General features: G+C 41.5%; 1 protein-coding gene across 1 annotated transcript in view; it reads left to right on the top strand.

Annotated features, from left to right (window-relative positions):
• The window catches only part of NUP155 (nucleoporin 155), a 211061-nt gene that overhangs the window by 46054 nt on the left and 149673 nt on the right, over positions 1–15334 (top strand). The window contains exons 9-14 of the mRNA XM_053701216.1: positions 568–659; positions 765–862; positions 1105–1257; positions 7860–7960; positions 14900–15070; positions 15193–15303. Of these exons, the coding sequence (XP_053557191.1) occupies positions 568–659; positions 765–862; positions 1105–1257; positions 7860–7960; positions 14900–15070; positions 15193–15303 (726 nt within the window). The remainder of the gene's footprint in view (positions 1–567; positions 660–764; positions 863–1104; positions 1258–7859; positions 7961–14899; positions 15071–15192; positions 15304–15334) is intronic.

The following is a 15334-nucleotide window of genomic DNA, read 5'->3' as shown; positions in this document are numbered from 1 at the left end:
GGGAGAAAGGTTCTTCAAGCAGTGGTGCCTTCCGTTTAGGTTCCTGTCTTGTCCCTCCCTTATCATCTGTGTCCTCTAGCTTGGGTATTGATTCCCAATAGTAATTAGAGATGATCCGTGGACTCACTGTGTCAAGAAAGAAAGAGAGAAAATTATCAGGTAAGCATAAATTTTGTTTTTTAGTCACTTTGCCAAAAATTGCAGTTATCTTGGTGTATATCACTTCTGAAATTTTCAGACCAAAATTAAAAATCGTGGCCCAAAATACGTGGTATCATTACTCCAGGCCTTGGAGGGAAAATGTTTGAAGAACCCTGTGGTAGAGAATGGATATAGAGGTGGATATATATTAAGGATTATATTATCTTAGGTTACTAATTTTGTCTTTGGTTTGAATTTAAAGAAACTGTAAATTTCCTCTTAAAGCTGTACATTTTATAGAAGTAATACATTTTAAAATGGAAAAACTGCCTGGCTCTTCAAATTTAATTGAAGTTAAATCTAATATTTTTAGTTTTATTATATTTGTTTCTAGCTTAATCTTATGTGTATTTTGTTAAATTCTAGGTCTATGACCTGGGACAGGATGGACATGGGATGAGTAGAGTGGCTTCTGTATCCCTAAACTCAATAGTTTCAGCTGCAGGAAACATTGCTAGGTAATTAATAGCACACACTCCATTTTTTTTTTCCTTTAATTTGGACATTTTGCACAAAAATGAGTGATACTGGATTGATAAAACAAAGATGTCTTCTTTCTCTAGGACGATTGATCGCACAGTTTTTAAACCCATTGTTCAGATTGCAGTCATAGAAAAATCAGAATCTGTGAATTGTCATTTGCTGGCAGTGACGCATGCAGGTGTGTTTACTAGGAACTTTTTATATTTTTCTTTTTTCTACTGTCTTGTGGTTTAAAAGAACTCTAGAGAGACCAGTTCTGTAACCTGTAAATCAAAAATAGCTGATTTAGGCCATTTTCAGCGTTTTGAAAACCTAGGTAACCGATTTTGCTTTTTGGTCTCCAGGGAGCTTGGGGCAAAGCACAATTTATTTTTTTAGGGAAAAATAAAGCAACACTTATTCAAACTCTTATTGTTTTAGGTGTTCGACTGTATTTTAGCACTGTGCCATTTAAGCAGCCATCAGCTCGTCCTTGCATGTTGTCTTTGGTGCATGTTCGTTTGCCTCCTGGATTTTCAGCTTCGTCAAATGTGGAAAAACCATCAAAAGTGCACAAAGCTCTGTACAAAAATGGTATGTTTTTGAAGAAGAAAAGGAATAATATATATATATATATATATATATATATATATATATATATATATATATATATATATATATATATATATATATATATATATATATATATATATATATTTCTCCAACATAGGTGTGTCCGGTCCACGGCGTCATCCTTACTTGTGGGATATTCTCTTCCCCAACAGGAAATGGCAAAGAGCCCAGCAAAGCTGGTCACATGATCCCTCCTAGGCTCCGCCTACCCCAGTCATTCTCTTTGCCGTTGTACAGGCAACATCTCCACGGAGATGGCTTAGAGTTTTTTAGTGTTTAACTGTAGTTTTTATTATTCAATCAAGAGTTTGTTATTTTAAAATAGTGCTGGTATGTACTATTTACTCAGAAACAGAAAAGAGATGAAGATTTCTGTTTGTATGAGGAAAATGATTTTAGCACCGTAACTAAAATCCATGGCTGTTCCACACAGGACTGTTGAGAGCAATTAACTTCAGTTGGGGGAACAGTGTGCAGTCTCTTACTGCTTGAGGTATGACACATTCTAACAAGACGATGTAATGCTGGAAGCTGTCATTTTCCCTATGGGATCCGGTAAGCCATGTTTATTAAGATAGTAAATAAGGGCTTCACAAGGGCTTATTAAGACTGTAGACTTTTTCTGGGCTAAATCGATTCATTATTAACACATATTTAGCCTTGAGGAATCATTTATTCTGGGTATTTTGATATGATTATATCGGCAGGCACTGTTTTAGACACCTTATTCTTTAGGGGCTTTCCCTAATCATAGTCAGAGCCTCATTTTCGCGCCGGTATGGCGCACTTGTTTTTGAGGACAGCATGGCATGCAGCTGCATGTGTGTGGAGCTCTGATACATAGAAAAGTCTTTCTGAAGGCATCATTTGGTATCGTATTCCCCTTTGGGCTTGGTTGGGTCTCAGCAAAGCAGATTCCAGGGACTGTAAAGGGGTTAAATATAAAAACGGCTCCGGTTCCGTTATTTTAAGGGTTAAAGCTTCCAAATTTGGTGTGCAATACTTTTAAGGCTTTAAGACACTGTGGTGAAATTTTGGTGAATTTTGAACAATTCCTTCATACTTTTTCGCAATTGCAGTAATAAAGTGTGTTTAGTTTAAAATTTAAAGTGACAGTAACGGTTTTATTTTAAAACGTTTTTTGTGCTTTGTTATCAAGTTTATGCCTGTTTAACATGTCTGAACTACCAGATAGATTGTGTTCTGACTGTGGGGAAACCAAGGTTCCTTCTCATTTAACTATATGTATTTTATGTCATAAAAAAAATTTAGTAAAAATGATGCCCAAGATGATTCCTCAAGTGAGGGGAGTAAGCATGGTACTGCATCATCCCCTCCTTCGTCTACACCAGTCTTGCCCATACAGGAGGCCCCTAGTACATCTAGTGCGCCAATACTCCTTACTATGCAACATTTAACGGCTGTAATGGATAATTCTATCAAAAACATTTTAGCCAATATGCCCACTTATCAGCGAAAGCGCGACTGCTCTGTTTTAGAAAATTCTGTAGAGCATGAGAACGCTGATGATATGGTTTCTGAAGGGCCCCTACACCAGTCTGAGGGGGCCAGGGAGGTTTTGTCTGAGGGAGAAATTTCAGATTCAGGAAACATTTCTCAACAAGCTGAACCTTATGTGATTACTTTTAAATTTAAGTTGGAACATCTCCGCGCTCTGCTTAAGGAGGTGTTATCCAATTTGGATGATTGTGATTATCTGGTCATTCCAGAACCACTATGTAAAATGGAAAAGTTCTTAGAGGCCCCGGGGCCCCCCGAAGCTTTTCCTATATCCAAGCGGGTGGCGTACATTGTTAGTAAAGAATGGGACAGGCCCGGTATTCCTTTAGTACCTCCCCCCATATTTAAAAAATTGTTTTCCTATAGTCGACCCCAGAAAGGACTGATGGCAGACAGTCCCCAAGGTCGAGGGGGCGGTTTCTACTCTACACAAGCGCGCCACTATACCCATAGAAGATAGTTGTGCTTTCCAAGATCCTATGGATAAAAAATTAGAAGGTCTGCTAAAAAAGATGTTTGTTCAGCAAGGTTCCCTTCTACAACCAATTGCATGCATTGTCCCTGTCACTGCAGCCGCGTGTTTCTAGTTTGATGAGCTAGGAAAGGCGATTATTAGTAATTCTTCTTCTTATGAGGAGATTATGGACAGAATTCGTGCTCTTAAATTGGCTAATTCTTTCACCCTAGACGCCACCTTGCAATTGGCTAGGTTAGCGGCGAAAAAATTCTGGGTTTGCTATTGTGGCGCAGAGCGCTTTGGTTAAAATCTTGGGCAGCGGATGCGTCTTCCAAGAACAAATTGCTTGACATTCCTTTCAAGGGGAAAACACTCTTTGGCCCTGACTTGAAAGAGATTATCTCTGATATCACTGGGGGCAAGGGCCACGCCCACGCCCTTCCTCAGGATAGGTCTTTTCAAGACCAAAAATAAACCTAAGTTTCGTCCCTTTCGCAGAAACGGATCAGCCCCAAGGGCTACGTCCTCGAAGCAGGAAGGTAATACTTCTCAAGCCAATCCAGCCTGGAGACCTATGCAAGGCTGGAACAAAGGAAAGCAGGCCAGGAAACCTGCCACTGCTACCAAGACAGCATGAAATGCGGGCCCCCGATCCGGGACCGGATCTGGTGGGGGGCAGACTCTCTCTCTTCGCTCAGGCTTGGGCAAGAGATGTTCTGGATCCTTGGGCGCTAGAAATAGTCTCCCAAGGTTATTCTCTGGAGTTCAAGGGGCTTCCTCCAAGGGGGAGGTTCCACAGGTCTCAGTTGTCTTCAGACCACATAAGAAGACAGGCATTCTTACATTGGGTAGAAGACCTGCTAAAAATGGGAGTGATTCATCCTGTTCCATTAGGAGAACAAGGGATGGGGTTCTACTCCAATCTGTTCATAGTTCCCAAAAAAGAGGGAACGTTCAGACCAATCTTAGATCTCAAGATCTTGAACAAGTTTCTCAAGGTTCCATCGTTCAAGATGGAAACCATTCGAACACTTCTTCCTTCCATCCAGGAAGGTCAATTCATGACCAAGGTGGATTTCAAGGATGCGTATCTACATATTCCTATCCACAAGGAACATCATCGGTTCCTAAGGTTTGCATTCCTGGACAAGCATTTCCAGTTCGTGGCGTTTTCTTTCGGATTAGCCACTGCTCCTAGGATTTTCTCATAGGTACTAGGGTCCCTTCTGGCGGTGCTAAGACCAAGGGGCATTGCTGTAGTACCTTACTTGGACGACATTCTGATTCGAGCGTCGTCCCTTCCTCAAGTAAAGGCTCACACGGACATTGTCCTGGCCTTTCTCAGATCTCACGGATGGAAAGTGAACGTGGAAAAGAGTTCTCTATCTCCGTCAACGAGGGTTCCCTTCTTGGGAACTATAATAGACTCCTTAGAAATGAGGATTTTTCTGACAGAAGCCAGAAAAACAAAACTTCTAGACTCTTGTCGGATACTTCATTCCGTTCCTCTTCCTTCCATAGCGCAGTGCATGGAAGTGATAGGTTTGATGGTAGCGGCAATGGACATAGTTCCTTTTGTGCGCATTCATCTAAGACCATTACAACTGTTCATGCTCAGTCAGTGGAATGGGGACTATTCAGACTTGTCTCCGAAGATACAAGTAAATCAGAGGACCAGAGACTCATTCCGTTGGTGGCTGTCCCTGGACAACCTGTCACAAGGGATGACCTTCCGCAGACCAGAGTGGGTCATTGTCACGACCGACGCCAGTCTGATGGGCTGGGGCGCGGTCTGGGGATCCCTGAAAGCTCAGGGTCTTTGGTCTCGGGTAGAATCTCTTCTACCGATAAATATTCTGGAACTGAGAGCGATATTCAATGCTCTCAAAGCTTGGCCTCAGCTAGCGAGGGCCAAGTTCATACATCAACCATCAGGGGGGAACAAGGAGTTCCCTAGCGATGGAAGAAGTGACCAAAATCATTCTATGGGCGGAGTCTCACTCCTGCCACCTGTCTGCTATCCACATCCCAGGAGTGGAAAATTGGGAAGCGGATTTTCTGAGTCGTCAGACATTGCATCCGGGGGAGTGGGAACTCCATCCGGAAATCTTTGCCCAAGTCACTCAACCGTGGGGCATTCCAGACATGGATCTGATGGCCTCTCGTCAGAACTTCAGAGTTCCTTACTACGGGTACAGATCCAGGGATCCCAAGGCGGCTCTAGTGGATGCACTAGTAGCACCTTGGACCTTCAAACTAGCTTATGTGTTCCCGCCGTTTCCTCTCATCCCCAGGCTGGTAGCCAGGATCAATCAGGAGAGGGCGTCGGTGATTTTGATAGCTCCTGCGTGGCCACGCAGGACTTGGTATGCAGATCTGGTGAATATGTCATCGGCTCCACCATGGAAGCTACCTTTGAGACGAGACCTTCTTGTTCTAGGTCCGTTCGACCCACTCCAGCTGACTGCTTGGAGATTTAACGCTTGATCTTATCAAAGCGAGGGTTCTCAGATTCTGTTATTAATACTCTTGTTCAGGCCTGAAAGCCTGTAACCAGAAAAATTACCACATAATTTGGTATATCTGTTGGTGTGAATCTGCAGGATTCCCTTGGGACAAGGTTAAGATTCCTAAGAGTCTATCCTTCCTTCGAGAAGGATTGGAAAAAGGATTATCTGCAAGTTCCTTGATGGGACAGATTTCTGCCTTGTCTGTGTTACTTCACAAAAAGCTGGCAGCTGTGCCAGATGTTCTAGCCTTTGTTCAGGCTCTGGTTAGAATCAAGCCTGTTTACAAAATTTTGACTCCTCCTTGGAGTCTCAACCTAGTTCTTTCAGTTCTTCAGGGGGTTCCGTTTGAACCCTTACATTCCGTTGATATTAAGTTATTATCTTGGAAAGTTTTGTTTTTGGTTGCAATTTCTTCTGCTAGAAGAGTTTCAGAATTATCTGCTCTGCAGTGTTCTTCTCCTTATCTGGTGTTCCATGCAGATAAGGTGGTTTTGCGTACTAAACCTGGTTTTCTTCCAAAAGTTGTTTCTAACAAAAACATTAACCAGGAGATAGTTGTGCCTTCTTTGTGTCCTAATCCAGTTTCAAAGAAGGAACGTTTGTTGCACAACTTGGATGTAGTTCGTGCTCTCAAATTTTACTTAGCAGCTACTAAGGATTTCAGACAAACTTCGTCTTTGTTTGTTGTTTATTCTGGTAAACGGAGAGGTCAAAAAAGCAACTTCTACCTCTCTCTCCTTCTGGATTAAAAGCATTATCCGATTGGCTTATGAGACTGCCGGACGGCAGCCTCCTGAAAGAATCACAGCTCACTCCACTAGGGCTGTGGCTTCCACATGGGCCTTCAAGAACGAGGCTTCTGTTGATCAGATATGTAAGGCAGCGACTTGGTCTTCACTGCACACTTTTTCTAAATTTTACAAATTTGATACTTTTGCTTCTTCTGAGGCTATTTTTGGGAGAAAGGTTTTGCAAGCCGTGGTGCCTTCCATTTAGGTGACCTGATTTGCTCCCTCCCTTCATCCGTGTCCTAAAGCTTTGGTATTGGTTCCCACAAGTAAGGATGACGCCGTGGACCGGACACACCTATGTTGGAGAAAACAGAATTTATGTTTACCTGATAAATTACTTTCTCCAACGGTGTGTCCGGTCCACGGCCCGCCCTGGTTTTTTTAATCAGGTCTGATAATTTATTTTCTTTAACTACAGTCACCACGGTAACATATGGTTTCTCCTATGCAAATATTCCTCCTTAACGTCGGTCGAATGACTGGGGTAGGCGGAGCCTAGGAGGGATCATGTGACCAGCTTTGCTGGGCTCTTTGCCATTTCCTGTTGGGGAAGAGAATATCCCACAAGTAAGGATGACGCCGTGGACCGGACACACCGTTGGAGAAAGTAATTTATCAGGTAAACATAAATTCTGTTATTATAGTATGTGTGTATTTATTTTTTTGTGTGTGTATTTAAAACTGTGGTTTTCAACTATACAGTATTATGTCTTGCTAAGCTGGAGTCTCATTAAAGGGATATTACAGTGCTCCTTTGTTAAAACCAAACCTGTTAAATCAAATTAAAGCTAAGATACAGATTACGTAATGGTAGCTGACATCTTTGAAACTTATATTCTGACCAAGGCATGAACAAGTCTAACTCCCTTTTTATCTAGTCTATTCATTTAATAGTAACCACCCTAGAAGTTTTGACATCCGGATAAGATAAAACTTCCTGCAGAAGCCCCCTCATCCTCCTTTGTAAGATTGTGGAAGTAAAGGCACAAATGTATGGGGAGGGGTGGGGGGAGAATAAAAAGGTCAAATCCATTTAAATAGATAAATAATATATATTGCAATTATATATTAGGACACAGCTTTTCATTACAACAATGAAAGACTGTTTAATATCCCTTTTAAGCACCCCAACATTTTATATTACTGTTAATATTTAGGTTTCTCTATTTTGCAAACAGATTCCATTTTTTCGTGACATTTTAGCCCACAATTGTAGAGCAAAAGGTCTACGTTTAGAGAGATGCATTGTTTATAGGTTTAAAGACCAATTTTCCCTCCTCCTAGGTGTTTTATTGATGTCCGCCTCTGAAAATGAAGACAGTGATATTTTGTGGTGTATAAACCACGATTCTTTCCCATTTCAAAAACCAATGATGGAAATGCAGGTAACGAATTGCACCTTATTAAATGTCCATTTGCCTACATTTAATAAAATGTTCAAGCATTATGCTTATCTTTTGTGGTTTTATAATTGTTATATAACTTCAATGTACTGTTGATTTTGTGTGTGTGTATATTCTCCAAAAATTGACCTTCACAGTATTCACAATGTTGTCATAGAAGAGAATAGGGAGCATAGGAATAGTCTTAGGTTGTTTGACAAAAAGCTTCTGTATTATGAGTTTCACATTTACCAGATAAATAAAAGCTGTCAAGCACATATATTTATGTAGAACTGTAAATTTGAAATACCATAAGTGCAGTTTTTAAGATGTATCGAGTCCACGGATTCATCCATACTTATGGGATATTCTCCTTCCCTACAGGAAGTGGCAGAGAGAGCACCCACAGCAGAGCTGTCCATATAGCTCCTCCCTTAGCTCCACCCCCTAGTCATTCTCTCTGCCTGCTTAACTGCTAGGAAGGGCAAAGGGAGTGTGGTGACAAAAATGTTAGTTTTTATTTTCTCAAGAAAAAGTTTATTTTAAATGGTACCGGTGTGTACTATTTACTCTCTGGCAGAAAAGGGATGGAGATTTCTGCAGGGAGGATGATGATCTTAGCATTTTGTAACTAAGATCCACTGCTGTTCTTACAAGGGCTGAAGAGTACAGGAAAACTTCAGTTGGGGGAACAGTTTGCAGGCTAAACTGCATTGAGGTATGTTCAGTCTATTTTTTTCTAGACAGACTGTTATTTCTAGATAAGGCTGGCAATATCCCCATGAGGGAAAAGTAAGCTGTATTCAGTAAAAGAGGAATCCACGCTTGCATAAAGGGCTCATAGTTACTGGTGACACTAATAGGAAAAAACGTTTTAATTTAATTACAAATAAATAGTTTTTTGAGGGACTTTAAGGGGTCTTTGAGGCTTGTTTAAGGGTTATTAACCCACATGGCTAGTTTAAGAAACACTCTGTCGTGTTTCTTTTAGGCCCCATAACATCGAGTGAGGTGGGAGGGGCCTTTTTTCAGTTGCACAGTTTATTTACCTCAGAAGCATCCAGCTACTAATCTAGAGATTCCTGCTGTATTTGAGGGCTGTAAAGAGGGTTTTTTCCCCACAAATCGTTCCTAAAGGGCAGGTAGGCGCCACAGCAGAGCTGTGGCAAGGTGCTGAACGTTATTTTACCGGTTTTGAAGTTTTGGGGTTAATTGTTTATTTGCATAGTGGTGCAAAGTTACTAAGGCTTTATGATGCTACTGTAAAAAAAATTGTTTTGTTTACTGCTTTTTTTACACTGTTTTGCAGAGTTTGTGCAGCTTTTTTCTCTTAAAGGCACAGTACCGTTTTTGTTTAAAGTGTTATTTTCTTTGATTAAAGTGTTTTCCAAGCTTGTTTGTTTCATTACTAGCCTGTTTAACATGTCTGACACCAAGGAAAATCTTTGTTCTATGTGTTTAGAAGCCATTGTGGAATGGAATAGTGTCCCACTTGCACTAATATGTCTATAAATTATAAAGAGCATATTTTAGCACTTAAAAATATTGCAATAGATGATTCTCAGTTAGAAGGAAATGAGGGTTTAGCATCTAGCTCTCCCCAAGTGTCACAACCAGTAACGCCCGCACAAGTGACGCTAAGTACCTCTAATGCGTCGAATTCATTTACTTTACAAGACATGGCCATAGTTATGAATAAAACCCTCAGAGGTTTTCTCTAAACTGCCTGGTTTACAAGGAAAGCGTGACAGCTCTGGGTTTAAGAACAAATGCTGAGCCGTCGGACGCTTTAGTAGCCGTATCCGATATACCCTCACAATGTTCTGAAGTAGGGGTAAGGGATTTGTTATCTGAGGGAGAGATTTCTGATTCAGGAAAGACGCTCCCTCAGACAGATTCTGATATGACATCCTTTAAATTTAAGCTTGAACACCTCCGCTTATTGCTCAAGGAGGTATTAGCTACTCTAGACGATTGTGACCCTATAGTGGTCCCAGAGAAATTGTGTAAAATGGACAGATACTTAGAGGTTCCTGTTTAAACTGATGTTTTTCCAGTCCCTAAGAGTATTGTGACTATTGTTACTAAGGAGTGGGATAGACCAGGTATTCCGTTCGCTCCCCCTCCTGTTATTAAGAAAATGTTTCCCATATCTGACACCATACAGGACTCGTGGCAGACTGTTCCTAAGGTGGAGGGAGCCATTTCTACTCTTTCTAAGAGTACAACTATACCTGTCGAAGACAGTTGTACTTTCAAAGATCCTATGGATAAAAAATTAGAGGGTCTTCTAAAGAAAATTTTTGTTCATCAAGGTTTTCTTCTCCAACCTATTGCATGCATTGTTCCTGTAACTACTGCAGCTGCTTCTGGTTTGAGGCTCTAGAAGAGGCTCTCCAGGTGGAGACTCCATTAGAGGATATTATGGATAGAATTAAGGCTCTTAAGTTGGCTAATTCTTTCATTACAGATGCCACTTTCCAAATGGCTAAATTAGCGGCAAAGAATTCAGGTTTTGCCATTTTAGCACGCAGGGCGTTATGGCTAAGTCCTGGTCTGCTGATGTATCATCAAAATCTAAGTTGTTGAACATCCCTTTCAAAGGAAAGACACTATTCGGGCCTACACTGAAAGAAATTATTTCAGACATCACTGGAGGGAAAGGCCATGCCCTCCCTCAGGATAAAACAAATAAGATAAGGACCAAACAAAATAATTTTCGTTCCTTTTCGGAACCTCAAAGGTCCCGCTTCAGCTTCCCCTGCAGCAAAGCAAGAGGGGAATTCTGTCCAATCCAAGTCAGTCTGGAGACCTAACCAGGCTTGGAACAAAGGTAAACAGGCCAAGAAGCCTGCTGCTGCCTCTAAGACAGCATGAAGGGGTAGCACCCGATCCGGGACCGGATCTAGTAGGAGGCAGACTCTCTCTCTTCGCTCAGGCTTGGGCAAGAGATGTTCACGATTCCTGGGCTTTAGAAATTGTGTCCCAAGGATATCTTCTGGACTTCAAAGACTCCCCCCCCCAAGGGGGAGATTTCACATTTCTCAATTGCAAACCAGACAAAGAGAGAGGCGTTCTTACGCTGTGTAGAAGACCTACATACTATGGGAGTGAGCCGCCCAGTTCCAAGAGCGGAACAAGGGCTAGGTTTTTACTCCAACTTGTTTGTGGTTCGCAAAAAAGAGGGAACTTTCAGACCGATCTTGGATCTCAAAATTCTAAAAGTCCTCAGAGTACCATCTTTCAAGATGGAGACTATTCGGACTATTCTTCCTCTGATCCAGGAGGGTCAATATATGACTACCGTGGATTTAAAGGATGCGTATCTACACATCCCTATTCAGAGATCATCATCAATTCCTCAGATTCGCCTTTCTGGACAGGCATTACCAATTTGTGGCCCTTCCTTTCGGGTTGGCTACAGCTCCCAGAATTTTCACAAAGGTGCTAGGGTCCCTTTTTGGCGGTTCTAAGACCGTGGGGTATAGCAGTGGTGCCTTATCTAGACGACATCTTAATTCAGGCGTCGACTTTCCAGCTAGCCAAGTCTCACACGGATATCGTGTTGGCTTTTCTGAGATCTCATGGGTGGAAGGTGAACATAAAAAAAGAGTTCTCTCGTCCCTCTCACAAGAGTTTCCTTCCTAGGGACTCTGATAGACTCTGTAGAAATGAAAATATTTCTGACGGAGGTCAGAAAATCAAAACTTTTAATCACTTGCCGAGCTCTTCATTCCATTCCTCGGCCATCAGTGGCTCAGTGTATGGAGGTAATCGGACTCATGGTAGCGGCAATGGACATAGTTCCTTATGCCCGCCTACACCTCAGACCACTGCAACTATGCATGCTCAAACAGTGGAATGGGGATTATGCAGATTTATCTCCTCAACTGCATCTGGACCAAGAGACCAGAGATTCTCTTCTCTGGTGGTTGTCTCAGGACCACCTGTCTCAGGGAATGTGTTTCCCCAGGCCAGAGTGGCTCATAGTAACGACAGATGCTAGGCTGGGGTGCAGTCTGGAAATCCCTGAAAGCACAGGGCTTATGGTCTCGGGAGGAATCTCTCCTCCCGATAAACATTCTAGAACTGAGAGCGATATTCAATGCGCTTCAGGCATGGCCTCAGCTAGCTGCGGACAAATTCATCAGATTTCAGTCGGACAACATCACGACTGTAGCCTATATCAATCATCAAGGAGGAACACAGAGTTCTCTAGCGATGGAGGTAACCAAAATAATCTGATGGGCAGAGGATCACTCTTGCCATCTCTCAGCAATCCATATCCCAGGGGTTGAGAACTGGGAGGCGGATTTCCTAAGTCGTCAGACTTTTCATCCGGGGGAGTGGGAGCTCCATCCGGAGGTATTTGCCCAGCTGACTCAGCTATGGGGCACACCAGAATTGGATCTGATGGCGTCCCGACAGAACGCCAAACTTCCTTGTTACGGGTCCAGGTCCCGGGATCCCCAGGCGGTACTGATAGATGCTCTAGCAGTGCCCTGGTCCTTCAATCTGGCTTATGTATTTCCACCATTTCCTCTCCTCCCACGTCTGGTTGCCAGAATCAAGCAGAGAGCTTCGGTGATTCTGATACCGCCTGTGTGGCCACGCAGGACTTGGTATACAGACCTGGTGGACATGTCATCTGTTCCACCGTGGACTCTGCCAATGAGGCAGGACCTTCTAATACAAGGTCCATTCAAGCATCCAAATCTAACTTCTCTGCGTCTGACTGCTTGGAGATTGAACGCCTAATTCTATCAAAGCGTGGTTTCTCTGAGTCGGCCATTGATACCCTGATTCAGGCTAGAAAGCCTATCACCAGGAAAATCTATCATAAGATTTGGCGCAGATATCTTTGTTGGTGTGAATCCAAGGGTTACTCATTGGAGTAAGATTAGGATTCCTAGAATTTTTTCCCTTTCTCCAAGAAGGATTGGAGAAGGGATTATCAGTTCCTTAAAAGGACAAATATCTGCTTTGTTTATTCTTTTACACAAACGTCTGGCAGATGTCCCAGACGTTCAAGCGTTTAGTCAGGCCTTGGTCAGGATCAAGCCTGTATTTAAACCTGTTGCTCCACCATGGAGCCTAAATTTGGTTCTTAATGTTCTTCAATGGGTTCCGTTTTAATCCTATGCATTCCATAGATATTAAGCTTCTATCTTGGAAAGTTTTGTTTTTAGTAGCTATCTCTTCGGCTAGAAGAGTTTGAGTTATCTGCTTTACAGTGTGACTCACCTTACCTAGTTTTCTATGCAGATAAGGGGGTTTTGCGTACCAAACCTGGGTTTCTTCCTAAGGTTGTTTCTAATAGGATTATCAATCAGGAGATTGTTGTTCATTCTCTGTGTCCTAATCCTTCATTAAAGAATATCCCATAAATTGCACAATCTTGATGTGGTTCGTGCTTTAAAGTTCTACTTACAAGCAACTAAAGATTTCCGTCAAACATCTTCATTGTTTGTTGTTTATTCTGGTAAACGGAGAGGTCAAAAGGCTACGGCTACCTCTTTCCTTTTGGCTGAAAAGCTTCATCCATTTGGCTTATGAGACTGCTGGCCAGCAGCCTCCTGAAATAATTACTGCTCATTCTACTAGAGCAGTGGCTTCCACATGGGCTTTTAAAAATGAGGCTTCTGTTGGACAGATTTGTAAGGCGGCGACTTGGTCTTTGCTTCATACTTTTTCCAAATTTTCCAAATTTGATACTTTTGCTTCTTCTGAGGCTATTTTTGGGAGAAAGGTGTTCTACAAGCAGTGGTGCCTTCCATTTAAGGTACCTGTCTTGTCCCTCCCTTCATCCGTGTCCTAAAGCTTTGGTATTGGTATCACATAAGTATGGATGAATCCGTGGACTCGATACATCTTACAAGAGAAAACAGAATTTATGCTTACCTGATAAATTTCTTTCTCTTGTGATGTATCGAGTCCACGGCCGGCCCTGTCTATTTAAGACAGGTAGTATATTTTTATTTAAAAAAACTTCAGTCACCACTGCACCCTATAGTTTCTCCTTTTTCTTCCTAGCCTTCGGTCGAATGACTGGGGGATGGAGCTAAGGGAGGAGCTATATGGACAGCTCTGCTGTGGGTGCTCTCTCTGCCACTTCCTGTAGGGAAGGAGAATATCCCATAAGTATGGATGAATCCGTGGACTCGATACATCACAAGAGAGAAATTTATGGTAAGCATAAATTCTGTTTTTGCATTTTTTTCTCTTTTCTCTTTTTTTTAATGGTTGTGGTCACACAAGCGCTAATAACGCTGTGGATGTTTGACCTTTGGCATTATCTGCAGTGATACACATGTTGAATTATTCCTCAAAACACAGACAACTTTTAAAGCTTTTTGAATCCATGCATAAATGTATCAAATATTTGAAAAAGATTGCATTTCATATACCACTAGAACAGGCAAATTTACAAACAAAATGGCTTTAAGGGACATTTCCATGCAAAAATGATATGCTCTTATTCAATAGAGTGTGCAGTTTTTGCATTACTGATTTAAACGTAATATAAAAGGGGTTTGACCCAAGTCCTTAGGATATGCAAACTAATGAGCCAGTTAGGAGCACAACCCACCAATTATCAGCTGTGTTTTGTTCAGGAGCATTTATGTTCTAAATGGTCTGATGTATCCTGCATCAATTTAGACCAGTGGGTTCCATTCATGACTTTTAGACATCCTTGGTGTACTTTAGAAATTTCTGATTGTATTTGTATATCGTTTTATGTTCCAGTGAAACCCCAAAAGCCATGTGTATTTACACATGGTAGTTCTTATGAATTAGTGGTTCTTATTTCTACTTTGTAGAAAAGTGTTTTACATATATTTACTGACTATATGAATTTCTGATAAGATGTTTATACATCTTAATGGTAAATATAAGATTGAATTCCTTGTTTGTTTTATTTATTTTATTTTCTCCCAATAGGTGACTGTCCGTATTGATGGGCATACCTGGGCACTTTCTGCAATTGATGAAATTAAAGTGGAAAAGATTGTGACTCCTTTAAACAATGATGTCATCCCAGTAACAAACTCTCCTATATTAATTCAACAGCATATGTTACCTCCCAGGAAGTTTGTACTGCTCTCTGCACAGGTATAAGTTACATTTTAATATTCGTCAAAACTATACGCTTGCTATATTATATTCAATCATAATTCTTGGCGTCAAACCTACATAATATATATATTTAATTTTTTTAACCATCAATATTTCAGGGAAGCCATATTTTCCACAGGCTTCGACCAGTAGATCAACTGCGACATCTTCTTGTAGCCAATGTAGGGGGAGACGGAGAGGATATAGAGCGATTTTTCAAATTACACCAGGTATTTTTTTTTTTTTTTTTTTTGCCTTTCT

The sequence above is a fragment of the Bombina bombina genome, chromosome 2 (assembly GCF_027579735.1).
Source record: "Bombina bombina isolate aBomBom1 chromosome 2, aBomBom1.pri, whole genome shotgun sequence".
NCBI lineage: Eukaryota > Metazoa > Chordata > Amphibia > Anura > Bombinatoridae > Bombina > Bombina bombina.
The sequence above is the reverse complement of the archived record's forward strand: the minus strand, read 5'-3'. Positions and strand labels throughout refer to the sequence as shown.